General features: G+C 41.1%; 1 protein-coding gene across 15 annotated transcripts in view; it reads right to left on the bottom strand.

Moving 5' to 3' along the window:
• Positions 1–27,720, bottom strand: part of AKAP13 (A-kinase anchoring protein 13) — a 346,588-nt gene that overhangs the window by 190,462 nt on the left and 128,406 nt on the right. For all 15 annotated transcript variants that reach the window (XM_059058814.2, XM_059058815.2, XM_059058817.2 and 12 more), the window contains 3 exons: positions 23,676–23,823; positions 10,607–10,903; positions 913–1,096 (listed from right to left, as the gene is read on the bottom strand). In XM_059058814.2, the coding sequence (XP_058914797.1) occupies positions 913–1,096; positions 10,607–10,903; positions 23,676–23,823 (629 nt within the window). The remainder of the gene's footprint in view (positions 1–912; positions 1,097–10,606; positions 10,904–23,675; positions 23,824–27,720) is intronic.

Raw genomic sequence — 27,720 nt, 5'->3', positions numbered from 1 at the left:
TGGGCAAAATATCTGAGAATTTGGGAATACTGACTTAATTTATAAAGATCCTTCAAAAAATAACATAGATCCAATGGGATTGATTCTCGTTTAGATTATGTGGTGGAAAAGATAATGACGACCCTAAAACAATATAAAAATCATTAAACAAGAGAAACTATACTTGAAATTTTCTGCCTTTTATAATATTCCAATGAAAAGTGTTGGCTGTCATAATGCATTTATTTTTCTATTTATTCAAGAAAAAAAGAAAAAAGAACTCTTCTAATGTTTTGACTAACAACCTTCCTTCAAAGGACTCTCTATAAAGAGTCAGAATGTATAACAATTGAACCCACAAACACATAGACAGGATTTCCTACTGCACGTTTCCAGGACAGCTCAGTTGCTTTTTACTGCTACTCATATGAAGAGACCACTGCTCTCGATTTTATTTATAGACATTACATTCAAAGCAAAACTCAGTGTTCAGCGTACTTTCCATAAGCAATTATTAAAGTATTTCTAGTTAACTCTTTCAAAGCTTGAAGACATACCAGAAAGAAAAGTATATGGTACAGAAAAACCGTTTCCTCTTGTACTAAACCAGGAAAAACTGGATACCTTGGTAATGGAGTGCTACCCCTACAGACCAGACTTATTCTGAGTTTTCAGTAAAAATTAAGAGGCATGAAGCAGTAAGGGCAGGGAAACAGAGGAGAGGAAAAAAATGGGAATATGACTTACTTGTGTTACTCTCAGACAATGAAGTCGTGAGCAGGAGCAAGCTTATAAACCTCCAGCAAAAGGCAAGGCACAGAGCCGAGGTTTTAGTTCCTGGCGAAGGCTGGAGATGCCAAGGGGGCAGGGCTACTATGAATCGGGGGTGGGGCTGGTGCTGAGAAGAAGGAAATGGGGAGAAGGAGCACTTACTCAGTTAGAAGCCTGTGCAGCTTGTGATAACCCCGCTCCAAGGCCAAGCTCACAGGGGTCGCTCCTTCTTGGTTGTGGATGCTGAGAGCTCCGCGGCCACCTGGCTTCTGCAACAGGAACCACGTCAACCTCAGCAGCCCCAGCCGGGCAGCAAAATGCAACAATGTCTCTCGGGGGCCACCACCTGCAGATGGGGGAGAAAATGAAAATCAGTGAGGAGAATGTGAAAACCCAAAGTAAACAAACAAAGAGATGGTTCAGGTAAACACCACTGCCTCCAAGCACCTAAGATCCTCAAGTTAAGCCACAACATACAACATGAACAATTTTCTTGTGGCAGAGTAGAATCAGCTCCCAAAGACAAAATGAAGCTAGAAAAAATATAAGAAGCAAAATCTCCAATAGGAGACAGTCCTACAAAAGAGAATCCATTTCTATATTCTGATTTAATGCATTTGTTCAACAAATTTATACAGGCAGATTTTCAGGGTGACTGTACTACACATATGTTCTTTTCCTGAACAGAAAAAGAAAGAAAGAAGTGAATGCAACCTCATAACACGGGGATCAGGATCCAAGGGGAATAGTTATTGGGGCTTAGACGGGTATATCAAAAATGGTATAATTACTTTAAAAAAAAAAATAACACCCAGAGAGCAGTTGGCTAGTTAAACACTAAAAACAGGTTCTGCTTGTTAAGTACACACAGCTCTTTTTATTCTCCCACATTAAGGGCAAATCAAATTGCTGGCACAGTCAGCTTTTTTGGTTGGTTGTTTAATGAAAGAAAGAAATGCATCTCCAGGCATAAGAAAGACTAACTCTGAGATGATATGCTAACACCTTCAGAGAGAAAAACACGCGTCTATTTCACCTGAGGTGAAGTCAAGACCCCTGCTTGGTACAGAGTCACTCTGAAAGTGACAGAGGGGGCTTCCCTGGTGGCGCAGTGGTTGAGAATCCGTCTGCCAATGCAGGGGACACGGGTTCGAGCCCTGGTCCGGGAAGATCCCGCACGCCGCAAAGCAACTAAGCCCGCGCACCACAACTACTGAGCCTGTGCTCTGGAGCCCGCAGGCCACAGGTGCTGAAGCCCGCGTGCCTAGAGCCCATGCTCCACAACAGGAGAAGCCACGGTGGTGAGAGGCCCACGCACAGCGGTGAAGAGTAGCCCCTGCTCGCCACAACTAGAGAGGTGCCCACGCGCAGCAGTGAAGACCCAACGCAGCCCCAAATAAATAAATAAATAATTTTTTTAAAAAAAGAAAGTGGCAGAATGAGGAAGGGCTTTGGAGTCAGACAAATCTGGGCTCAAATTTGGCATTTACCATCATGTGACTGGGCATAATCCATTTCAGTTCTCTGAGCTCTGCTCTCTTCATCCCTAGAGGGGGTTACCACACCACCTCACTCCCATGGCTGCAGTAACAAATCAGAGGGGTAGGTGACATGCTAGTGAGCTGATGGCCCGTAGCAGGCACTCACTGAATAAATGTTGGGTTCCTTTCCTCCCCACCCCCCTTCTCTGTCCCTCCCAACTTCCAATCACATTCTAGGTTCACTGGCAACACTCTCTGTGCCTCAGGCATCCTCTTGTGCCCAACCTGTTAAGGCGGGAGCTACAGCTACCCCAGGGCTTCAGTACACAGCCCGAGATGCTGGCTTACTCAACCACAGGGAGCACCACTCAGAGTCTGGAAACAGGAGTGGTGCCCTGCAGTTGTGCTCGCTTTCATCCCCTCAGCTGAGCTAACATCGTTCATTCTCCGTGGCTTCCAGCAGGTCTCAACTTCCTGAGCATTCTCAGACTTCTTGGACCCCAGTGTTTTCTCCTTACACTGAAGTCCCCGATGCTTCTGTACGTGAGCAGCACGGTAAGAATGAAGGCATCTTTGACCCTGCAGTTTTACACGAGCTGCACTGTCTTCTAACGTCACATGTGCCTTAGTCTTGTCTCCTTACTGCCGGGGTAAATTTCCTTGGAAGCAAAAATTATCTTTCATATTTTACACTTTCCCTATAGAACTCTGCACACTGACTAATTCAGGATTTATATGATGTTCAGCACAGGCACAGGCTGGAAAGACATCAACACTACAGAAGAAACCACTGCACATGTAGGTACAAATTTTAATAATCAACAACTAAGAGCAGGTGGCCAGGCCGGACAAAAGGACAGAAAGAACCTTCAGAAAAGATCAAATATCACCATCTGACTTGTGCCTTACAGTTGTTCACAGGCACTCTGACATCCTTATCAAATACAAAAAAGCTAATAAGGTACTGCCCAGGAACTAGGTGATTTTTTTAGAGACTAGCTAAGTCCCGTCTCACTACCTGACACTTCCTTAAAGTAGCTTCCTCTACACCCCCACCCATTCTCATCCCCTACTTGCTCCGAGTCAGCTCAGCCTTCAAGAGTAGAGTTCCAACACCAAGAGGGGAAAGTGTGGGTGGCGGGTGGTGCTGGTGGGATGAATAGGGAGATTGGGATTGACATGTATACACTAATATGTATAAAGCAGATAACTAATAAGAACCTGCTGTACAAAAAAATAAATAAAATTCAAAAACAAAAAAGATCTCACATTCTTGAGGGGGGGAAGAGTTCCAATAACAAGGCCATACACCTGCTCCAAGCTGGCACCCCAATTCCAGCACCTGCAGGGCTCCCAAATCTCATCCTAACGTCCTTAGCAGCAGGTGCCACATCTGCTTTTCGGTCACCCCCTCTCTGCAATCAACAGATAATAAGAAAAGTAATATCTGGTGAAGACTAGGTGCCGTGCACTGGGCTAAGCGGTTTGTATTCACTTTTTTCATTCTCACAATAACCCTGTGAGGTCTCGTTATCCTCATTTTGCAGATGAAGACAGGTTAATAACTTACCCATGGCAAAAAATCATCAAAATTTGAAAATTCTTGTCTTGGGTCTAGAAACCATACCCTCTCTACTACTCCACCCCATCTCTTTTTGTAAAAATCAATCATGCAAGCATTCTAATACTGTAGTTTAAAAAGTACCTTCTCATGTTTTCCTCCAAAAATAATTTTCTCTTACCTATCATACCTTGCATCATTGCTTTTGTTCCTTTTGTCTCAGTTTAAAATCCAGAGCACCTACAATTTAGAATCAACCTCTTTTCTCGACTCCGTTTTTTTCTCTCTTGTGATCTTTGTGTTTTCCCTCTGTATTATGAGAGCTACTCAACTTTGTTTTTCAGGTCACTAACTGCATTTCCTATGACGTCAATTGGGTCCTTTACCCCAATTTGAATTTAATTATGCTCTGGGATTCTGGATGTCCTTGCATCATTTAAGCCAACTCCCTTCCATCTTTGCCCTCATCGTGATGGCTTTTTTGCAGTAATTAAAGTGCCTAATCAGTTGATTTAATAAGGAAGATTATCCTGGCTAATCTGGGTAGGCCTAACAGAATCAGCTGGAAGGCTTTAAAAGCAGGGCTGAGATTTCCCCTGGAGAGAGAAGAAATCCTGCCCGAGGAGGGCAGAGTCAGGCTGTGCTCGTGGAGTGCCATCCAGCTCAGGATTTCCCCTTCCTGTCTGAGGATGACAGCTTTGGCTCGTGCTGGTGGGTTTGAGCTTGCCCGTGATGTTCTCTTCCACTCTTACCCTACAAATTTTGGACTTGCTTAGCCAGCCCCCACCATTGTGCAAGCCATTCCCTGAAACAAAACTTAATACATATTTTCCTACTGGTTCTGATACTCTGAGTGACCCTGACTGACAAAATCATTAAACTTATTTTTCTCCTTGTTGCTTCCTTCTCCTTCCTTCCTATTTTATAATAGGTCTGACGTCTTCAATCTTTTAAAGGACAAATGGCAAACCTCTTCTAAATTTTTCTTTGGTTTCTTAACGAAAAGTAGAGTCTGCCATCTGAATATTCATGATACTTTTCCATTTCCTTTATGCTATAGTGTTATTTCATAGGCCATATGTTGGTTGGTTAGTTTTCCTGTTTAACAGTGTTCAACTGGAAAAATCTCTCTGTGGGCCCAGCTTCCCACAGAGAAGGTAGGAGAAAATGTCTGAAGCCCTGCTTACTATCTGCTTGTATGCTGGAAGCACCCCTCCACGCATTCCCTCAGCTCTGCAGAGAAAGGTGCTGGGCCTCGCAGGCATTAGACCGTGAGAAGCAGGCGAGATGGCTGCACCTTTTCAAGTTGTCAGATTTTCTGTCTAAGCAAAACATTCTGAGTTCTGTGAACAAAATAGTATTCAAAGGCTACAGGTACTTTTCCTACCCCATCGATCCACCCTGCTCACAGGACTCTCTGACTGTGTATCTATGAGACTCCAAAATCACCATTCTTTCTACTATTCTGTACTACTTCTTAAATAAACCTCAAGTCCCACATGATGCAGGAATTCTCACACCCCGTGGGGAAGGGAAACAGCAGGCCCATGTGAGAAACGGGCATTTGGAAAAATGACACCTATAACCTTGTGACCGAATCAAGGTTTGAGAGGGAACAAAACCTTTTGGAGTTAAAGTGCTGCCATTACGAGGAACCACTTGTCCTGGAGTCAATCCCTTAGACTATTACAATATATTATTAAAATATATTTTAATATTTTATTATTTTCTTTTTTAGCAGCTACGATAGCTTAAAAACATACAAAATTACTAGTGGGTGTAGCTAAGGAAAAATTTTCATGGAAAGCTATCAATCTGGAAAAGGTGTGGGAACTAAAACACTAAATGATTAAGGTTGTGGTTCCATTAACCAACATCAGATGTAAAGAACTGAGAACACACAGACTGCTTTTAGTGCAGCCTGGCTTAAACCTGTCTCATCCTTCTCTCCATCCAAATTTCTCTATGTGGGGAGGGTTCCCACCCCAGAGGTGATTAGATCTTCTTTTCATTTAGTTATACAACACCATGACTAAATAAGAATGCAATTGCCCCCAGGACCTTTCTCCTCTTTGCTTTCTTCAGAGCAAGTCCTCAAAGGCCCACCCTTTGTTACCTGAGAGTTATGCTGATTGCTACTGTACAAGGGTCTTTCAGGGGAAAAACCATCCTAATTCACCATTTCACTAACCACAGAGGCACTGAAGAGCTGAAACAATTAAGTGAAACTTGGTAACTCAGAGGGAAGTTATTCCAACCCCACCATTCACCCTCCACCCAGACGAATCCATATTATTTGCCTTTAAGGCAGAACTAAGGCTAAAAGTACAGTACTTTATGTAACTAGGGGTTAAAGAACTCTTGGAAAAATAAAATGGACAAATTCCCTCTTGCTGATGTTTAAAGTAAGGACTTCCTGTAGAAATAAGCTTAAAAAAAAAGTCTCATTCTTCTTCAAAGAGGTTTTTTTTTTTAAAGTGCTATACTGTTTTATCCTTTTATAGAACATGTCACTTTCCCTCATCAGAGCTCATCAGTGTTTTGTCTCCAAAAGGTTACTGGACATTGGTCATGGTACATTAAAAATGAAGAGCCTGCAAAGTAGCACACACTATTGGATATATTTTCCTCCATTTTACAGATGAAGAAATTGAGAAACAGCGAGATTAAGTATTCTGCACAAACTCTTGCAATGAAGCCCGGATATCAACAAACTGACTCTGCAGCCTATGCTCTTTCTACCTGACAATATCAAGCCTAAGCCAAGAGTTCTTAACACCATGTTCACGCCTGCGGTGCAGGGAGACTGAATCCCTGAAACAATATGCAAATTTTTGCAGGTAGCCCCTATGTATACTTTTTCCTAAGGAGAAATCCGAGCTATTTTCAAAGGAGTCACTGACCTGAATAAAAGTTAAAAAGCACTACATCTTAAACGATTAGAGTGGGACGATTAACCATAAATCTTACATGACTCCTTTGTACAAGTATTAGGCTGGAACACCTGTAAACATCCTAGCTTTCAACAGCAAGTAGTCCTGTTATATGACAAGGTGCCCTATTTAGCTGCATGATTATCCCAGGCAACAAGCTGACTTCGTACCTTCTTCCTTTAAACACCTTTAAAAAAGTATCTGATGTGCAACTCACTGCTGTAAGCAGTGTGTTCCTTTGCATTTGTCCCCCAACAGCAAGCAAGGACCTCTTAATTGATGCTATTCAGCCTTAAAATACCCACTGTTTGCAGATTCTAATCCACAATTAACTGAACAATTTCAACTGCAGAATGTGAATCCAGCACTTGAAATCAGACTCCTGATCCCAAGGTGGACATTAGTCCCTTGCATGCATTTCACCTGGTAAAGTATACAGATAACTTGTTCAATTTCTTCTGTTCTTTTGTTTTTAGTTTATGTACAATAAAGTTCACTTTTGGGGAGTGTACAGTCCTATGAGTTTGAGCACATGCACAGATTCTTAAAACCACCACCAATAAGACACAAAACCATTTCAACACCCAAAGAATTCCCCCATGATACCCCTCTGTGGTCAGACCTTTTCCCTACTTCTAGCCCCTGGCAACTAATAACCTATTTTCTGTTCCTACAATTTTGCCCTTTCTAGAGTATCATATAAATAGAATCATAGAGTAAATAACTTTGGAAACTGACTTCTTTACTTAGTGCAATGCATTTAAAATGCATTCAAGTTGATGCACGTGTCAACAGTTTGTTCCTTTTTTATTGCTGAGTAGTATTCCATAGTATGGGTGTACCACAGTTTGTATACACAGTCACCCGGTGAGGGAGATCTGGGTTGTTTCTAGTTTGGGATGATTATAAATAATGCTGCTATAGGCACATTTGTGAAGACATTTTTTTTTTAGTATATATAAGTTTTCATTTCTCTAGAACAAAGAACCAAAAGTAGGATTGCTGGGTCATATAGTAAATGTACATTTAACTTTATAGGAGACTGCCAAACTGTTTCCTGGAGTGGCTGTATTATTTTGCACTCCCACCAGCAATGTATGAGATGTTGTTCTGCATCCTTGCCAGTGCTTGGTACTTTTAATTTTGGTCTTCCTAAAGGTGTGTGATGGCACGTTATTGTGGTTTTCAGGCATTTCCCTAAGTGTTCAAATTTGATTTAGCCTTCACTAGCACTGCTTGAACAATTTTGTACATCAGAAACTTCAGAAGCACATGGAAAGACTATAAAATATTAAAGCTGGCGAGCTGCCTATTAAAGACAAAGATGCTAAGACCCAGAGAAGGGAAGGATATGCCTGAAGTCTCAGACCTGTGCTTTTCTAACAGTTCTTTCTAATCATGTGGCATGAACCAACTATCCAATTCCTGTACCCTCTTTAAACAAGACAAAGCAAAACCACACAAAATAAACTTTAAGCCCCACAAATAACTAATGAAATCCTTTCTGATACTGATTTATAAAGGGCAACCAGAACAATCATTCTGATCACAACACAGAAACAGCATGAGCTAGGTTTCCAAACATTAGATTTCTGAAAAGGTGCCCATGCCCTGTATAATGGCAAATATTTTGATCTCTAGATCTCAGCAATGTAGAGGTTTCTTAGATGTTGTATAAGAAAAGGAAAATAAGAAAAGGAAAAGGGACAAGTGCTTTTTCCCTTCATTTCAGAGTCCACGCTTTCTTTTGTATTTTACCTGGCAGGAGGGGCCCAGTCATTACCTTGACAGGAAGCCCCTGATAGAGAGGGACATCATTCTTGCAGCTGATCACCACCTTAATGGTTAAATTCAGCGGGTTTAAGAGAGCCAAAACTAGCAAACAACTCCTCACCATTCTTCCACGGGAGGAAGAACACAGTTACCTGACAGGTCTGCGGGAGCAGGAACTGAGCGTGCCCCTGGCTCAGCTCCTCTCAGCACTTCTCCTCAGGATCTGCGTGCCTGCGGTGGGGCGGGGGGGAGGGGGGGGCGGTGACTTCCGGGTGCTCCCCTACAGAACACAATAATCAAAGCTGGTGGACGCTGAAGGGCAGTCCTGTGATTGTCCAGCTCTTTCAGAAATAAAGTAGAAAGGATACGCAACCCCTTCCGGCAAGCAGTCTGAAGTCAGCCTTTCAATCTAGCTTTTGTCAGGAAAAAGGCAAACATTTTAAACTCTGTGTAACTCCTAAATCTTTCCATGATTTGCACTCAGGAGGGAAAGATGATGTTATTTATTGGACTCCAGGTCTATATTGCTTCATTAAATACGTGTGTGTGTGTATGCACATACATATGTATTCACAATATCTAGTAGATGTCATGTGCCACAAGAATAATTACACAGGAAATCCCCTGTCTGAATAAGAAGAACATAAATAGACACTACATCAGTGTTTTTTTAAAAAGTAGAGCCCTTCCTTCAATGAACTCTCATATGGAGAGCCAGCCAGTAGATAAAATAAACAAGAGTGAAAATACTCTGGTTAAAAATGTGCGGGATTTTCCAGAGCTCAGCCTGCTCTCGTGCTGCCCCCCAATTACTTCCCAGTCTTTTCCTTTCCTCCAACTTCGTGGAGTCTCTAGAGAACTTGAGAAGACAATAAGGAAAACCCTGCTTTGATAATGAAACATGAAAGAAGTATCCCAAGTTACTCTGCTACCCTCCTCATGAAGGTCAGGTCTCTTTCTACACACAGAACATCAAGCCTGAAATCTGGGCCCATGGAGGCGACATGCCAACCTCTACTTTATTTTGTGGGTTTTTTGGGGAATATTATTTATTTTTTATACAGCAGGTTCTTATTAGTTATCCATTTTATGCATATTAGTGTATATGTGTCAATCCAAATCTCCCAATTCATCCCACCACCACCACTGCCACTTTCCCCCCTTGGTGTCCATACGTTTGTTCTCTACATTTGTGTCTGTTTCTGCCCTGAAAACTGGTTCATCTGTACCATTTTTCTAGGTTCCACATATATGCGTTAACATACAATATTTGTTTTACTCTTTCTGACTTGATTCACTCTGTATGACAGTCTCCAGATCCATCTACATCTCCACAAATGACCCAATTTTGTTCCGTTTTATGGCTGAATAATATTCCATTGTATATATGTGCCACATCCTCTTTATCCATTCTTCTGTCAATGGGCATTTAGGTTGCTTCCATGACCTGACTATTGTAAACAGAGCTGCAATGAACATTGGGGTGCATGTATCTTTGAGTTACGGTTTTCTCTGGGTATATGCCCAGCAGTGGGATTGCTGGGTCATTTGGTAATTCTATTTTTAGTTTTTTAAGGAACCTCCATACTGTTCTCCATAGTGGCTGTATCAATTTACATTCCCACCAACAGTGCAGGAGGGTTCCCTTTTCTCCACACCTTCTCCATCACTTGTTGTTTGTAGATTTTTGGATGATGCCCATTCTGACCGGTGTGAGGTGATACCTCATTGTCCTTTTGATTTGCATTTTTCCGATGATTAGTGATGCTGAGCAGCTTTTTACGTGCTTCTCGGCCATCTGTCTGTCTTCTTTGGAGAAATGTCTATTTAGGTCTTCTGCCCATTTTTTGATTGGCCACCCTCTACTTTAAATAAGAGCTGCCAAAGACAACAGCGAGCTCTCTCTGGGGTCATTTCACTGCAAGAACAGGTCTAACAGCTCAGCTGAAGAACCGAGGAGAGAGGCCACCGAGGTCACTCCACTACAGTAACTGCAAGGTCTATTCAGCCACAGTGGCAGATGTGAAGACAATCGCCATATAAAAGCAGCCCCATCCAAAAACATAAGAATTCCAAATTCAGAGACTGTGGGTCACTGAAGTTCTTACCATGCGAAGTTGCATCTGTTCCCAACACATTCCACTCCGCTGGCAGCTTCAGGTGCCTGAACGCCAGGGAAACCTTCTCATCAAGGGAATTCACGTCCGTGGACGGGGGTCCTGACCGATCCAGGAAACGGGTGAAGTTCAGAGCCTGCTGATTTCCAGCACTGGTTGCCAGGAACTGGGCTGCATCATAGGCCTCGTCCTGGATGAACCTGAAGTCTTCCTCTGCCACCACAAACACAGGCAGGCCCTCTTTGGAAGCACAGAGCAGCACCTTCACCGTTTCGCAGCAGTCATGACCTAAGGAAACACATGCAGCAAGGAAAACAGGATTAGAGCCCTCCTCCTGAAAGGTGGACACTGCGGGGTGGGGGTGGGGGTGCTTCTCAGCTCTTCCTGCGTGACATACAAGCTCCCCTTCCTAAAACAAACCTCTCCTTCCTCCGAGCTCTAACAGCAATCTTCCAAAATTCTTAAAACTCCATTTCCAACTCATTTTTACAATTGCTATTTGCAATTATGAACTGGTTCCCCTACCAAACAACAAATAACTTTGTATTCCAGCTGCCACCATGCCCAGCATAGTGTTCGGTACTAACAGTCTCTGAAAATCTCAATGTACATTGAACTACAGCGGTTCAGCTTGAACAAATTAAAGAATGAAAGGTGAAGGACCCTAGCGTACAATGGGAAGTCTAACCCCTCCCTAACTGCACTGGATCCGAAAAGCCAACAGGGAAAAAGTCACTCATACAGGTTACATGGCAGGAATTGTACAGATGCCCCAGAACCTGCCTCACTTTCACCACGATACAATACAATTAAGCAGCTGAGGAAGCACTTAGAAAAGTACAAAGCGACTTGATTTTATTTTACTATTATGAAGCAATTCAAGGCCTAGAAAATAACTTTTGCTCTGAGATACACGTTCTTTCCTGTAATGTAAAGAGAACTTCAATCAAATCACCTAGGTCACCCAGGGATGACACAATGCTGTGGCTAGAAACCTGGTTGAGGAGAAGCAAGCATGCCAGAGACTACAGTGCCCACTGTCCAAAGGGGCAGAGACCTCACAAGCTGCAACACTGGCAGCAAGCTACGTGTCACCTCAAAGAGCTCTGTTCAAGTAAGATCAGGAAGGTTTAACAGCAGTGTTTCCCGTGGGGAGGCCTTCCTGGAGAATCAGAATTTCTATGGGTTTTCAGCCTCACAGAACTAAGTATTTCCAAGATATAGAATATTCATCAAAACACGTTTTTCCTCAACTAGCTGGAACTATGCTACTAACATTATCGTTTCTTTCATAAGTATCTTTCTGATGAGAAAAAAGAAAAGGAAATGAAATTGATGCTTCTGTTTGAGTTGCCGCCCCCCTCCCCGGTGCGCTGCCTGATTAACTGCAGGCACCTGAGGCCTGGGCTGCCCTGCGCCCACCAACACGCACTGACCGCTTCCCAGCAGCAGGATGAGGAGGAGGGTCCCTGAATCTGGCTCTCCAGACCACGGGCACAGCCAACAGAGGCTTCACACTTCACAGAACAAAGTAAGCTGGTCTCTTTTTTTTTTTTCGGTACTCAGGCCTCTCACTGCTGTGGCCTCTCCCGTTGTGGAGCACAGGCTCTGAACACGCAGGCCCAGCGGCCATGGCTCACAGGCCCAGCCGCTCTGCGGCATGTGGGATCTTCCCGGACCGGGGCACGAACCCGTGTCCCCTGCATCGGCAGGCGGACTCTCAACCACTGCGCCACCAGGGAAGCCCCTGCTTTCTGCTGTCTTTGAAAGAGAAAACAATTATTTTTTTCCATGTGACCAGTGAGGGTAATAATAGATTTTCCACATATACTTTTTCCCCAGGTGCCTCCTTAAGCTTTTACTTTGTGACAAAAGAAATCTCTCCCTGCTGTGTAATTTGAGGATGGTAACAAGTCTCAATACTTACTAACCAAGAACCTACCACATACCAGGCATCTGACATGTCATTTTCCCTACACAACAAATTTATGAGGTGTGTATTGTCCTCACATTACAGATGAGAAAACTGAGACTTCAAGAAGTAATTTGCCCAAGTTTACACACATGTGAAGGAGCAGAATCCATCATTCAAATTCAAGTCTGATGCCAAAGGTCATGGCCTATTATATCATGATGTGAAAGTTTTGTAACACATTGCTTATAGATAAAGAGGGAAGGGTGACAGCTACATCCCTACCCACGAGGAGCCCAACACTTGGAATGACAGGCCAGTATGACTATTAAGCAAGAGGTACAGGTCCATGAACCACCGAGATCAGTCTCCACACAAACGCGTAACTCCACCAAGGTGCTCCCAACTGCATTCCCAGTTGAATTCCTTCCATGAAGGCTGTGGGAAAGTGAAGCATCCTCTGGCACGCATACGTGCACACATGTGCATGGCGATGTATATACACCCATGTTTTTATTTCAATTCAATAAATATGTTGAATTTATACATCTACTATGTGAAATGAAATTAGAAAAAAGAATCTTAATCTTTCTTTGAAGGGCAGCCAGCCTAGTTACTTAAGACAACAACATCGGGATAAACAAATCAACTGATTCAGGTAATAAAGGTTTGGGTGTTTTTCTGGCAGAAAGTAGTTCTTCTAAACTGTTCTGTAACATTTAACGATTAACATCTGGGGAATTCCCTGGCAGTCCAGTGGTTAGGACTCAGTGCTTTCACTGCTGGGGTCCAGGTTCAATCCTTGGTCGGGGAACTAAGTTCTCGTGAGCTGTTCGGTGCAGCCAAAAATAACATGTGGACATCCACCAAGCCTACCTAGCACACTGTAATTAGAAGCTAATCACAGTGAATCTGAGCTCTCCAGATGTTTATAGCCTATGAGGTGGCAATCAACCAAGCTGCAGATCACTGCAAAATGGGGTGGGTTCTAAAGAAACACATACCATGCGACTCGCCAGAGAGGACCAGTGCATTTCACAGGTGAGCAAAAGAAAGGTGGCAGTCAAGAGGACCTTTTTGATAGGCATCCTGCTCCCAACTCTCCAATCGCAGCAGTTCTTCACTGCAACCCTCAGAACTCAGATGCATAGTCCTATCCTATCCCTCCCTATCTATCTATCACTTCTCTAATAATATCTATCTATCTATCCATCTATCACTTCTCTAATAATTTCTCTGTGCCAGGCACCATCCTCAGTGATTTCCTAATAACAGTTCATTTAAGTATCATAACAACCCTCGCAGTAGGTACTATTATTATCCCCATTTGCCAGATGAGGAAATCAAGTCACAAAAATGTTAAGTAATTTGTCCAAGATTATAAAACTCCTAAGTGGCAGTGGAATTAGAATCTGAACCCAAGTTTCCTTGCTCTCCTGTCTGCCCCTAAACCCAAGATTCATGAAGACAAGAAGGCTTAAACGGGAAATAAAGGTACTATGGAAAACTAAAAGCAAAGGAAGGAAAACACTATGCTCAAATCCTGACTATAAGACTCCTAAGTTGAATGACCTCAGATCATCTGTGCTTCTCCAGGCCTCAATTTCTTCATGTACAGAATAAGGGCAGCCTCTGCAGGCTCTATGGTTTCCCCAGCTGTACAAACCCATGGGTTTTACCAGGCAGAAGGTGGGCAGAGACAAACTTAGGAGGTGATTCCAGGAACAAGAAACAGTTTCAAAAACATAAAAATGGAAGCAGAGAGTAAGTTCAAAGGATGGAATAATTTCTGCAAGAGGCAGTTTCAGGAAGATATTAACTAGGCTACACCTAGATGTTTCATGTGAGGAGAGACCTGGGTTCAAACCTATTTTGTTACTTCCTAAGCTATGTGGCCTGAGGTAAATGATAACTTCTCTAACACTTTAAAATCTGGAGAGTATCCTAATCTCATAAATCAAGAGCTATAATTTAGAAGACTCCTCTCAAATTCTTTAATACTATCACCCAAAATAACATATACAGGCTCATTTCACTTCCAATCAAACTAGACAGACAGACACAGCTATATATATTTCAGTCAGGATAATTACTGTTGACCCTTTAAAAAGATGAGTTTGAACTGCCTGGGTCCACTTATATGTGGATTTTTTCCTTCAATGCTACATATATGTACCACTATATTTACGATCCATGGTTGTCTGAATTTCCGGATGCAGAACTATGGCTACAGAGGGCTAATGAAGGGACTTGAGCATCTGCAGATTTTTGTATCCATGGGGGTCCTGGAACCAATCCCTTTGCAGATACTGACAGATGACTATACTTTAAGAATGTTGTGTTTCTCATTCATGAATCTCACCAGTAATTATATCATTTCCCATTTATTCAGGATTAAGCTCATTTAAAAATTCCTGACACTCCTTTGAGGTAGATACAAATAAATGTCAATAAAAACTAAACTTACAGGTTTCACAATTCAATGATGAGAATGTGAATAATGTGGAATCCAAACTGAATTCTACCTTCAAAACTTAAACACACTGTCTTAGAAGAGATATTAAACTAACCTACAATAATGACATCCACTGCCCCACATATCCAAACAGTTATTCTTTCTTACTCGTCTCCTTCCCCAAGCCTGTGCAGAGGTGTCAGACACCTGAGCGCTTGAGCCAGAAAGCGAGTCACACCATTGCTAAAAGTCAACATCATCACCGCTCTGTAAAATCACCTCCTGTATATACACAGGGTCCAGGCCATAGTCCATACCTTCAACTTCATCTCACACTCTCCTGCACAGGCGCACGCACACGCACACACGCACACACAAACACACACACACACACAGCCAAAAGCCATGGTGAAGCAATACCACCTTAACTCAAAACTGGAAAGTGCAAACGTAATACATCTGCACAGAAATCTATCTGAAATTGCTAAAATGACTTTACTTGGCTAGGACGGGGTAGGGAAAACAAAGAGGGAGAAATAGAAGGTGGTTTAGGGGTGTGTATATGTGTGCACATGTGCTTAGCAGCATAAGCATGCATAATTCTTTCTGCTGCTTTAGCAGAATCTCTTAGAAGGTGGATGGGTGGATGGGCAAACTATCGTCTGCTCTATTTATGGAGAACTAAAACGAAACCATGTATTAGAGAAGATAGGATGTTAGCAAAGGCCATGAAATAGATATCTAGGAAAAGCCATCCAATTGTTAGCCCAATATTTTCCCTTTAGACATGAACTCACAATCTGAAGGAGAAACTATGAATCATCCTAAGTAAAATGTGCCATAAATCTGGAATTGGTTTGGTATGATTATAGGCTTCTTTTTCCAAAGAAAAACTGAGGGTTAAAAGAGGAGTGAAAAACTGAGGGTTTCCTGGCTCAGTCTTTATTAAACTTTCAGTAAATTGGAAGAATTACTATTTAGCTCGAGCAAAGTGCCTCCCCTACCGTCTGGAAAACCACCTCGCAAGGCTGGCAGGGCTACTGTCTCACATTCACGTTTTCTATTAGGCTCAAATGGTTCACAAGATTAGTTTTTAATCCCTATGACCTTTCAGATACAGCATCTAGAAAAAAAAAATCAACGTTTTTCAAAAACAAAGGTTATGTAATATGGACCATTAATAAAACTGAAGTCACTGCATCTGTACACATAAAATCTCTTACTACCATAAATTAGCTCTAAAGACACAACTGTTTTCAGGGGCCATTAGTCTTATGACTGCCTTTGTACACACAAAATACAAGGCATTAACGATGTCTACATCTTCAGGGCAAAAACATGGGGATGGGAAACTATACCCAATTCGACATGATAACCACAATTAACTTCTTTTTACATGAAGACAGAAGCTGCAGCATAAAGAAGAGTAACAAGGTTTTCAGCTAGTTCCATGGTGTTTTTCCTTCCACTCAATTTCCTGGTAACAAAAAAAAGAAAATAAAAATCACAAGTCCTTTTAAAAGGGGAAGTTCTGAAAATTTTACTGAGCTTCTTCTGAGGGAAATACCCCCAGAGAATTGAGACAGGGGAAGAAGAGAGATGAACTGTTAAGGAACATGGCTGAAACCTCAATTCCATTTTTTAAAAGTGACTTCTGAATATATGCTACAATCAGGTCCGAGTCGATTACAACAGAAGTATGAAGTAAATTTTGGGGAGGGAGAGATCGAACACTTACTGAGTGAATTGTAAGAGGTACTGAAGTATGCTGACAACTAGCTGTAGAGTCAGAAGATAACAGGTTTGAGTCTCACCTCCACTGCAAACAGGCTGGGTCAACCTGAAAAAGTCACTCGACCTTGAAGTCTGTTTGCTTGCACACAAAAATGGGAACATCACCAACCTTCCAGGTTATTTAAAAAAAAATCAGAGATGGCTGTACACAAAGCAGACACCTGGCATAAACAGGCATCTAAACCTGGTACTTATCATCAGTATTAGCTATTAAAATCCTCCTATTCATGTGACTCAAGGAAAAGAGATGCCTATTACTCTATCAAGAGCTTCTGCATAAGCCCAACACAGCAAATGCTGCTCCTGACACTGTAGAACTGAAAAAACAAAGGGAAGGAGGAAGAATGCCAAATAAACAACACACAACCAGTAGCACCTAGGTGGGAAACAAAAATTTAACTGCTGATGGTCCTCTTAAAAGCATCTAATCCAAACCTTTTTTAAGCTCACACATCAGGTGTGTGCTCCTGTGGTTGGAGAGCTTTTCCGCAGGCTCCTTATCACTATATGAAGCACCCATACCCATGGAAACGAAACAGTGTACGGATAAACAAAACTGCTGAAGCATGACCCAAGAATTACTTCATTTCCTATTAGGCTAAAAGTGGCACACATCCCATCCAGGCCTTCTCTTTTGAGAATGAAACAATTGCGACTTTGTTTCACCAGCTATCCAAAAAGGAACCCTGAAAGTGCTTGCTGGGCCAACCAAGCCCAGACCCACTCAGTCATTTCCTACCAGAAGACTGCATTTGTAGTCAAAGGTGGAAAATATAAAAATTATATCTTTTACTACTTCATTTTGGCAGCAAAAGTATTTAAAAATTTGGTGTCTTTTTCTTCCCTTTGAAGTGGCTATACAGGGTTGAAGGAAATTTTCAGTCTTCAGACCCACACTCTAACAGGCACAGGATTATGTGCAGAAGTATGTACCTACTGCTAGTTTTCGCTGGTCTAATGGTAGATGTGCAAATTTGGGATACGTATCAAAGATCTCTGTATGTACAGGAGTATTTACGCAGAGGGGGAAAAGACGGCAGGCACAGGAATCATGTATTGATACATCTGGGGGGAGAAAGGGGTTAATTAACACTAAAAATTTGATGTGCTATATAATCCAGCTTATTACTCTAAGGCAGTGCTTCTCAACCTTTTATTCACTGTCATCCCCCAAGCAGCCTTTTGTTTTATTTTGTTTTGTTTTGTGGTACGCGGACCTCTCACTGTTGTGGACTCTCCCGTTGCGGAGCACAGGCTCCGGACGCGCAGGCTCAGAGGCCATGGCTCACGGGCTGGATCTGCGGCTGGGATCTTCCCAGACCGGGGCACGAACTCATCCCCTGCATGAGCAGGCAGATTCTCAACCACTGTGCCACCAGGAAAGCCCCCCAAGGAGCCTTTTTAAACATTTCTATTTGCCACACCCATCCCATGAAACTTTAATACAACAGATATACCATATATTTGTATATGTGTATCTGTGATCTCTATATAAAGAGTTAAGTTTTTTTAACCCCCCTAAGAACCAATTCTCACCCCCTTGGGGGTACTGGCCCCAGTGCAACGTGCGTGCTCCATTCTAGTGCTATGTTCATAGTTCCAAGGTGATGAAGTATCCACACAGGCGTTAATTACAACAGGACAGCAGATACACTTCCCTTCAACTAGTCCTCAGTTTGTTTTTCCAGGATAGCCACTATATATACTGACTAGCATTGGGACAGTAATTTAAGCCTTTTAAAATATAAAATCATGTCTGTCTAGAGACAGCCTTGTAGTAGGAATATTTTAGGATGGTATTTTAGGATAACTGATTACTTTGGCAGAGAGAGGGCACCAGGATTCTCTGATTGTGCCAGTTAAAAGCCAAGGACTTCTTTTCAAATGTGTTATTCAATTTGGCAACCTCTGGACGTCCGCTGCTAGAAACAGTCTTGGTTCACAAGAACTGAGAGACACACGATGACACATGATTTAACTGCAGGACTATTTGTTGAGACCTGGGCTATAAGCACTGGTTTTTAATTAAACCACAAGAGACTTCTGATCATGGTAAATGTACTTTTTTCTTTCTTTTTAATAACAAATATACTTTTATATAGTACCTTCCCTTTGATTAAGTGAGAAAGAAAAGAAATATACGAGAGAGCGGAGTCAAATTCTGGGTCAGTGAATGTTTGCAGTTTTCCTGTCAAACAAGAACCCTTGCTGTGAAGTCTAAAAGTAAGTAACAGACATGCTGAAAAAAAAAAAAAAAAAAAAAGATTTCATTTTATGATAGATTCTGCACCAAAGCCTTTCACAGAAATAGTATGAGCATCCACTAAACATCCTGTCTCATTTTCCATTCTGCAATTACTGTCTGCTTGGTCTAAATTCACATTTAAGTAATAAAAATGAATCCATGACAGTACCTCATATCCCTCAAGAATTACCTTCCAAGGATACTCAGATTTCTTTATATTACTTACCAGTCCTATAGTCTTTTAAAGAAAACACCTTGGCTTCATCCCTCAAGGAAAATCACTGTTTTGTTAAAATGGGATTTGGGGTTGGATTTGTTTTATGTGAAGAGAAAAGAATGGAGATATTTTATTTTCATTTATTACAAACGCAACACCTTTTGTCTGTAGAGATATATTTTCATTTCAGGATGTATTTCACAGCAAATTATATTCTTAAACCAGCCAATTCATAGGTATTTTGAATGTGGTATTTTATTATAATGCTTGTTTATGTTTGTTTAGTGTTCATTAGCACAGATAGTTTATTTTCAAAAGAGAGGACATTATTTCCAAAGTCTTCAATATGTTTTTATTAAAAATTACTATATTCAATATGTTAAAAATAACATGTGCACTTTTAAAACATTCAAACAATTTAAAGACAGATGAAGCCTCCAAAGGCTCCAACTAACTGTCCCTTAAGATGCTACTATTCAACATAATTTCATTTTTAAAGGAGGAGGACTATATCACATCTGCAGCCTTTCTGTAGTGTTAAGGCAAGGGGAAATTACTTTTAAAAGACTTTACGGGCTTCCCTGGTGGCGCAGTGGTTGAGAATCCGCCTGCCGATGCAGGAGACACGGGTTCGTGCCCTGGTCCGGGAAGATCCCACGTGCCGCGGAGCAACTAAACCCGTGAGCCATGGCCGCTAGGCCTGCGCGTCCGGAGCCTGTGCTCCACAATGGGAGAGGCCACAGGAGTGAGAGGCCCGCATACCGCAAAAAAAAAAAAAAAAAAAAAAAAAGACTTTACAATTTCTTTATAACTAAACATACATACACAATTCACTGTAAGCTTCTCATCAGAAAGAGTGAGAAAATATGAAAAAAGGAAAAAAATGGACTGTAATCTCGGTATCTCAAGTCAAAGAGGTTTTTTTCCAGGAGACTATTAAGAAACGTCTCATCTCCCTACCCCCCAAATCATAAAAGGTTACAGACTAACATCAAGGAGTAGCTGTCTGTGAAGGTCAATCAATCATCTGGTTTTAGTGAAAACTAAAATAGTACAAAACACTGACAGTGAAACACGCAGAGAACTCAAAGAAAAATCAGAGCCAGCAATCTGGATGAAACATGACATTAAAAGCAAGATCAAGACACACAGCTCTTTTTCTTCCCATTGTCAGCAAAATGACTAGGACTCAAGGAGCTAGCCCCACACAGGAGAAGAAAGGGCGCAGGTACATCCCTCTCGGTCGCAGCTGCTGCAAACAGACCGTGCATGTTTACCCAGTAACTGGGATGCACGAAGCAATGCAGACTTTCCACGAAGAATCTTGACTAATCGGACACTGCCCTCCACAGACAGGAAATCTGAGGCTATCAATATGGCTAACTGATGCACAGAAATCATTAGAGGTAGCTCTGGAAAGAGCACACAGACCCCTGACCCAAGCCAAGAAGCCAGACTCCTCTTGCAGTTTTCAAAAGAAAGGGTGTGTGTGTGTGTGTGTACACATGCACATACGTATGCACAACCTTTCTAGAAGGGTGCTTCTGAGAACCAGGATGAGTTTCAACAATGCAGAAACTCAGTCCCATCAAGTGATAGGAATTCACAGAAAAAGCCTTCTTAGCATATACCGGTGAACATAACAGACATAAATCCTTGCCCTCAGGAAGCTGACACTGCAGTAGAGGCAAGTAGAAAATAAATAATATATATCATGTGGCCGACGTTGATAAGTGCAGTGGAGAAAAGTAAAGCAGGGAAGGGGAACAGGGAGCGTGGAGAGGAGGCAGTTGTATATTTTTATAAGGTGGACAGGAAAGGCCTTACTGAGAAGGTGATATCTGAGTAAAGACCTCAAGGAAAGTACAGAACAAGTCAAAGAAATCTCCCAAAGCAGATTTAAGGCGGCTTAACTCTAGACAAAACTATTAACTCCATGATACAAACAAGCAATTCCAAACTAACTTAACCCCCACAAGTCTCCCTATCTCTACCCATCCCTCTACAACAATTAGTGGCCCACTCTGGATAGCAGCTGAAGAAGACAAGTGAACAGAAAAATGACACATGTGATGACCTGAGCAGCAAGATCCACTCAGGAATCTCCTTTGTTTCAATAGTTAACAGAGGTTCTACTTCACCAAGGAGGGAGGCTCACTGGGACTCCTGCACATATCAAAGTCTCACATGCTGCCTTACTCTTTGTTCAGCCTGCTTGTACAAGAGGGCCTTTCAGGGACTCTGATCCTCTGTCACCTCTGTTGTGATTAGGGGCCTCAGGCAGCAGGCGGACTGAATTCAGGTGGGTAGCAGAACATTCTGGCCAACTGGGGGCAAAGGGGACAAGTTGTAAGAATATGGTAAATAGGTAAGATCATAACTCGAGGGGACGAGAGCTGATCAGTGAAATATTAGGAGAAACCAGGTACTGTGATTCCAGGCCCCAAGCAAATGGGTCAGGAATGATTACTGAGGATTCAGATCAAATGAGAGGGAAAGAGCAGAATAATTCAATGCACATTCTGGCTGGCTGGAGTCAACAGGTCTAGGGCACTCAGAGTCAGTCAGTACCAAAGGATACCCAGAGATGGGTGGGGCTGGAAAAGAGGGGGGCCTGAAACAGACTGAAGAAGTGTTAGACCAAAAGCAAGAGAAGAAATGGGAACTGAAGTTCCAAAACAGTAGGCTGGGGACAGTATACAAGGATGTGGTACAAACCTAGAGCTCTTGACTCTCATACAAGTTCCATGGGGTCTGTGAACCCGAGGAGAGTAACTGCTTGCAGTCCACACTAATTTAAGCACCTCGTCATTGAAGGTATACGAGCCACCAGGCACATCCCTCTCCACCAGGAGGCTGGACTCGGCTGGTACCTGTGACTGAGGACGGCAGTGAGGGCACGGGGCTATGTCCTTGTAATAGCCGGCCTTCCTCGAACATTCTCCTTATGTCTACTTTCACGCTTTCTCGCTCTCTATATATACGCACACACAAACATATACACATACACACTTAAACTGCTAAAGCACTTCTAAATCAGGAAAAGAGTAAGTCTATAAAAATTACCTCCATTCCCTTCCTAATAAGAGCCCAGTCAGGGACTGACTGATTCTACCTAGCTGAGGGTCTGTTTCTCACAGTCACCCACACCTAAGAAATGTTTAGCAGTGGTGACACTGGATGGCACCTGCTGGAGCAGACATCAAGTTCCAGATCAGCCTCTCTGACATGATATACTTCACAGGAAACAAGACTAGAGCTTTAAGTTACAAAGAAGGATACTTAATACTCTTTAGGGAAAAAATCAGTACCTATCCTGAACTCCATGCTAAATTTCCTATCCCTAAAAGTTTGGAGGGAATATACATAGAAATTGTCAAGAATCTTTAAATCCTGTATTTTCAAAATCACCGTTGTCGAGTAGGAGGATAAATACATCTTTCAACTGTCCTAATCTCAGTTCTTGAATGTGGTTTAACTTCCAGGATCTGGTAGGCATCAGACATGAAGATAATGTATGGAAAATAGCACAGCAGCAACCAAAAACTGACAATCTGATCTAATACCAGCAAGACCAGATATTGAAAGTGCTTGATAAACTAATTCTTTTTTACACCATCTATTTCAACAAAGTGGAATCAGAGTTACATAAAATCACTGGTTACAGGAAATGTTTCAATAAGAACTAAATCCATTTTATTTTCTAAAGGCAAATGGTTCAACTGTCAACATTTTTAGGGGTTCCCCCTAAATGTGCCCTCTTTTGTATTCTGATGAAAATTAACCAATTATTAACTTTGAAGCAAGGTCAATTAAAGAAAGAAGCTCATTTCCAAACATGAATCAATACACCTTCAGGTACCTGGGGTCAGTCAAAAGATCAGCCACTTCTGGTGGAAATAGCAATGACTTAATGACTTTATAAAGAATTTTTAAAAGTAAACATTTTCCTTTTAATTCTGTTAAATGGATAAATGCAATAGTGATTGATTAAGTATTCATTTCACCATGAACTATAATCTGTTAATTTGGGGAAGCTCTGGCTTTTACAGAAGATTTTTAGTCTTCCCTCACGGATACTGAGGAATGTGTTACTAATTGTATTTTACCTTTGCTTTTGCCACAATGATATTCAGAATCAAATATGCAGTCACACCATAGTAACCACATGAACTTTTATCTTTCAAATGTGTTTTAGTTTTCTTCCACATTCGAATAAATTAATATTTTTGATCTTAATTACTGTCTTTCAATTTATGACACCATTTTATTTCAATTATTTCTAGTTAGGCTCAGATTTTTGTGCAACAAGCAAGAAACAAAATACTTTAAAGTGTATTTAAAACAAAGATCTAACAATAGTTCTATCACCCTGATTACTCTATACCAGAACACAGAATAAATAAAGGCTAGTAAAGATTCCACTCAAATACTTACCAGGAGCAATGGTCTCCAGCGTATCAGAACTGACCTTCCGAGTACTTGTACAGTGATGGAGGGTGGAACCCGAAAATACCAAGTAAAAAACTACATCATCCTCAACTTTGTCCTCTTCAGTGAGCAGTACAGTAACAACACAATCGCCCTAGGAAAAGGGAAGAGAGAGCAAGTTTGCATTGGTAAGGTTCCTCTTGGGAGCTTATCTTTAGAAAACATCAAATTTAAGGGGAAATCAAATGTATCATCCAAACTGTGCCCATTCTAGTCAGTTTATACAAATATAAACACTGATTGAGCCCCTATGTGCCGGGAAATATTCTAGGCATTGAGAATACAAAACAATCTGAAAATAAGATCTCTGTCCTCTTTAAGCTTACATTTTAGTGGAGATGGTTAGACAAATAAGTAAACCAACAAGATAATGGTACATTCACTTGGAAAAAAATTTTTTAAAGAATGTAAAATAGCTCCCCAAAAAAGCTCTGTAAAAATTCCAGGAAAATCTAAAAGTAAGGCAGAGAGGATGGAGGAAGTATATTAAACAGTTACATCCTTATACTCAGAATGCCCCTTAACCTCTGTATTCCGTTTGCAGCAATAACTCACTGAACTCTACATCCCACAGAATCACTGCCAAGTCCACTCATTCTCCATTAAACATGGAGAGCCTCTAACAGAGCTGGCCTGGAAGTGGTAAAGTGCAAAGAGCTTGGGCTCCAGACAAATCTGGGTTTAAATTCCATCTACAAAGACTTTACTTAAATCCTCTAAATCTCAGGTTCCTTGACTATATAAATGGAGATAATACCTTCTCTTCTTACAGCTAATACGTGAGAATTCTTGAAGCATATTCACCACTCAGCCTAGGATAATATTCTTAATCTATGAGGATGGGAGGGGTGCTTTTCCGACAATTTGTGTTTCCTGACCATCTGGAATCGCTACTCTTCTTTATCCACCCCTCCCTTGAGCCCACGGAATCAGACATAAATCTTGTGCCAGTAACTCTACCCGTGACTCTGCAACTATTTAGAAGTTAAGACACCTCCGTCCTTTATTTGCAAATATTCTTCTAGCAATTTTTATACATTTTTTTAAATTGAGGTCACTGGATAAATTAAATTTATTCTATGAAATAGAGTCCTAATTACCATTCTGCCAATCATAAACATTATATAATTCATGTGGTAACCATAAACAAAAGATTTTAAAGCACTGAGGTTTAGTACTGTGTAAACCTTAATGATGCATTATGGAAAATCCAATTTAGAGAAAGCCAGGCCATTTTAACATTAAATAGGGGAGAGAATTCCCATTACTTAAAACATTTTTTTCCTCTCCACTTTAGCAGTAGTAAAGCCTATTAGAGAACCATGGCACCCTGTGGCCACAACTTAATGGCCAGCAGCAGAAAGGAGCAGCAGGTAGTGTTTCACTAAATAATAAAAACCAAAAATCATGAAGTCAAACTTGGGATCAAGTCTAGTAACAGAAATGCTCCAGCAGGTTGATTCTGAAGACCAAATTCAAAGTATTTCCTATAGCCCTGAGTGTCTCTTTCTTATCTCTCCCCAGTACTCTGTGTAGCACCCTGTATATGGTAGGGGTTCCAATCTGTTGTAAGAAGTCAGAATGAACTACAAATAAGCTGTAACTTACTAGGACTGCTGAACTGGAAAGCTCCAAAGCACCCTAACACAGGAATAGCACAGTCGGTACAACAGAATTATCACTGACTTCAGACACTATTTAGAATTATACTTTTGGACTTGTATATAAGTCCCTATCTTGGGGGACTGTATTAATAGTACTGAAATCACCTTTATGTACTTATTAATAAGTAAAAAAACATATGTTATTTCCACTTAGATTTCTAACCTGGAAATCTAAGAATAGATCTTCCTTTTCTAGACCAAGGATTCTCTCTCTACATTAGACCTACCTACCATTTTGCTGAGAGACTCGCCATGCCCCAAGATATCAGTTGTGTCTGGGGCCTTCCTTTAACTGGGGACAGTAACTTGATTTGGGGAAAAAAAATGAAATCGGGAAGAGAAGAGCATCTGAGGGATGGGAGAGAGTGACTTACAGTGTGGGGCAAACAAGGCCTTGGAAACAGGGAAGATGTTAGGTGGAGATGAGAGGAATGAGATAGGGAGTTTTGTAGGAGGAATGTTAAAAGAAGGGATAGCACTGATCTCTTAGATAGCAAGACAGTGTCAGTCAAAAGGCTCCTGAAGGTGGGCACAGCCAGCAGCAAGATAACTGCAGTGGTATGCTGGAGCTGGCCTGTACAGGCTTGCAAGAGCGCATCGTATTTTCAGGATTTCTGCAAGCCAGGTGTTAAACACGGCCATTATTAAAAAGTAAATGATATAAGCTTACAATTAATTTAAAAGAGATGTAATAAATACTCAAAACATCACATTTTAATCTTTTGCCACATCTTACTATTATCTACGCTCTTGAGGTTTACATCTGTTGTATCTGTTATAATGGTGTGCTACTGCACATCTTTTCCCAACACACCTCTTGCCAATTCTGTGTTCAGTGATGTGGCATTGATATCTTGAAGTCAACAATTATGGGTATATTTACACCACTGAAATTGGCAAGTGCTACAAATCAGGGTTTGGTTTGGTTTTTTCTTTTTAACCGTCACATCATTGAGAACAGGTCAGTAGAAGGGAAGAGGGGGAAAGTAAGAGAATTTCCTTAGGAAGGCCCAATCAAGAGAGGTCACTGCTTACACGGAATAAGAGTGGAGGAGTAAGAGAAAACCCTAGGCAAGTACAAAGCATCTCAGGTATAGACAACAATGCTGCCATAGTTCTGTTCCCAAGAGTTCAACAGAATCACCACCTTAATTTGTTTTCTAACTTTCAGACTTGGCTTATAACTTGTTACCATACCACAGTAGTTAAGAGGATGGTCTCTGCCTGAATCACAGTATGGCACATCACTTTGTAGCTGTTTAACCTGCGGTATACTAAATTCTCTGCCATAAGAGAGCAACAATCACACTTACTTCATAAGGTTGTTTTCAGAATTAAATGATTGATAAAAGCAAAGCACCTACAGCAGTGCACTGGCACATAATAAATGTTCAATAAATGATAGTTAGAATGTACTGTACAGCATGATGACTACAGTTAACTAGTTAACAATACCGTATTGTTCATGTGAAAGTTGCTAAGAGAATAAACCTTAAATGTTCTCATCACAAGAAAAAATCTGTAACTATATGTGATGGATGTTAACTAAACTTACTGTGGTAATCATTTTGCAATATACACATATATCAAATCATTATGTTGTATACTTCAAACTTATACAATGTTATATGTTAATTACATCTCAATTTTTAAAAATGATAGCTATTATTGTTTACCAGAATGTAAGCCCCATGAGAACAAATTTTACTCACTGAGATATTCCCTTTGTCTAGAATAATAAGTAGCAGGTGCTCAAAACACATATTTGAAAAGAAAGTAAAGGAGACCCCAAAACTTTAATAGTAATTATTCCTAGGTAGTAATTGAGGCCAATTTTAATTTACTTTGTGCTTTGGCTTTCCAATTTTAAAAAATAAAGATTGATTATTTTTAAAAGAAAAAACTTACTTTTAAAAATAATCTTCTCACTTACAAGTTACAAAGGGAAAGATAGAAACCTGGCACATACCACACAAATCAAGTGATCAAAAAAGTTAACAACACAAATAATGAAACGAACTAACATCACATGTCTTCTGATCCCACCCACTGAGGACACAGCATCACTTAGTGTTCCTAATAAAAATATATAACCTCAACCTACTCAGAAGAAAACATCAGACAAACCCAAATTGAGAGGCCTTCTATAAAAATTTAAAAACAAACACACACAAAAAAACTGGCCTGTACTCTTCCAGAATGTCACTAATGAAAAACAAAGAAAGACTGAAGTACTATTCCAGATTAAGGAGACTGAAAAGACTTTCCAACTAAATGCGATACATGATCCTGGGCTGGATCCTGAACAATAAAAACAAATTGCTATT

This window comes from Kogia breviceps, chromosome 3 (assembly GCF_026419965.1).
Source record: "Kogia breviceps isolate mKogBre1 chromosome 3, mKogBre1 haplotype 1, whole genome shotgun sequence".
In the NCBI taxonomy this organism is placed as follows: domain Eukaryota; kingdom Metazoa; phylum Chordata; class Mammalia; order Artiodactyla; family Physeteridae; genus Kogia; species Kogia breviceps.
The sequence above is the reverse complement of the archived record's forward strand: the minus strand, read 5'-3'. Positions and strand labels throughout refer to the sequence as shown.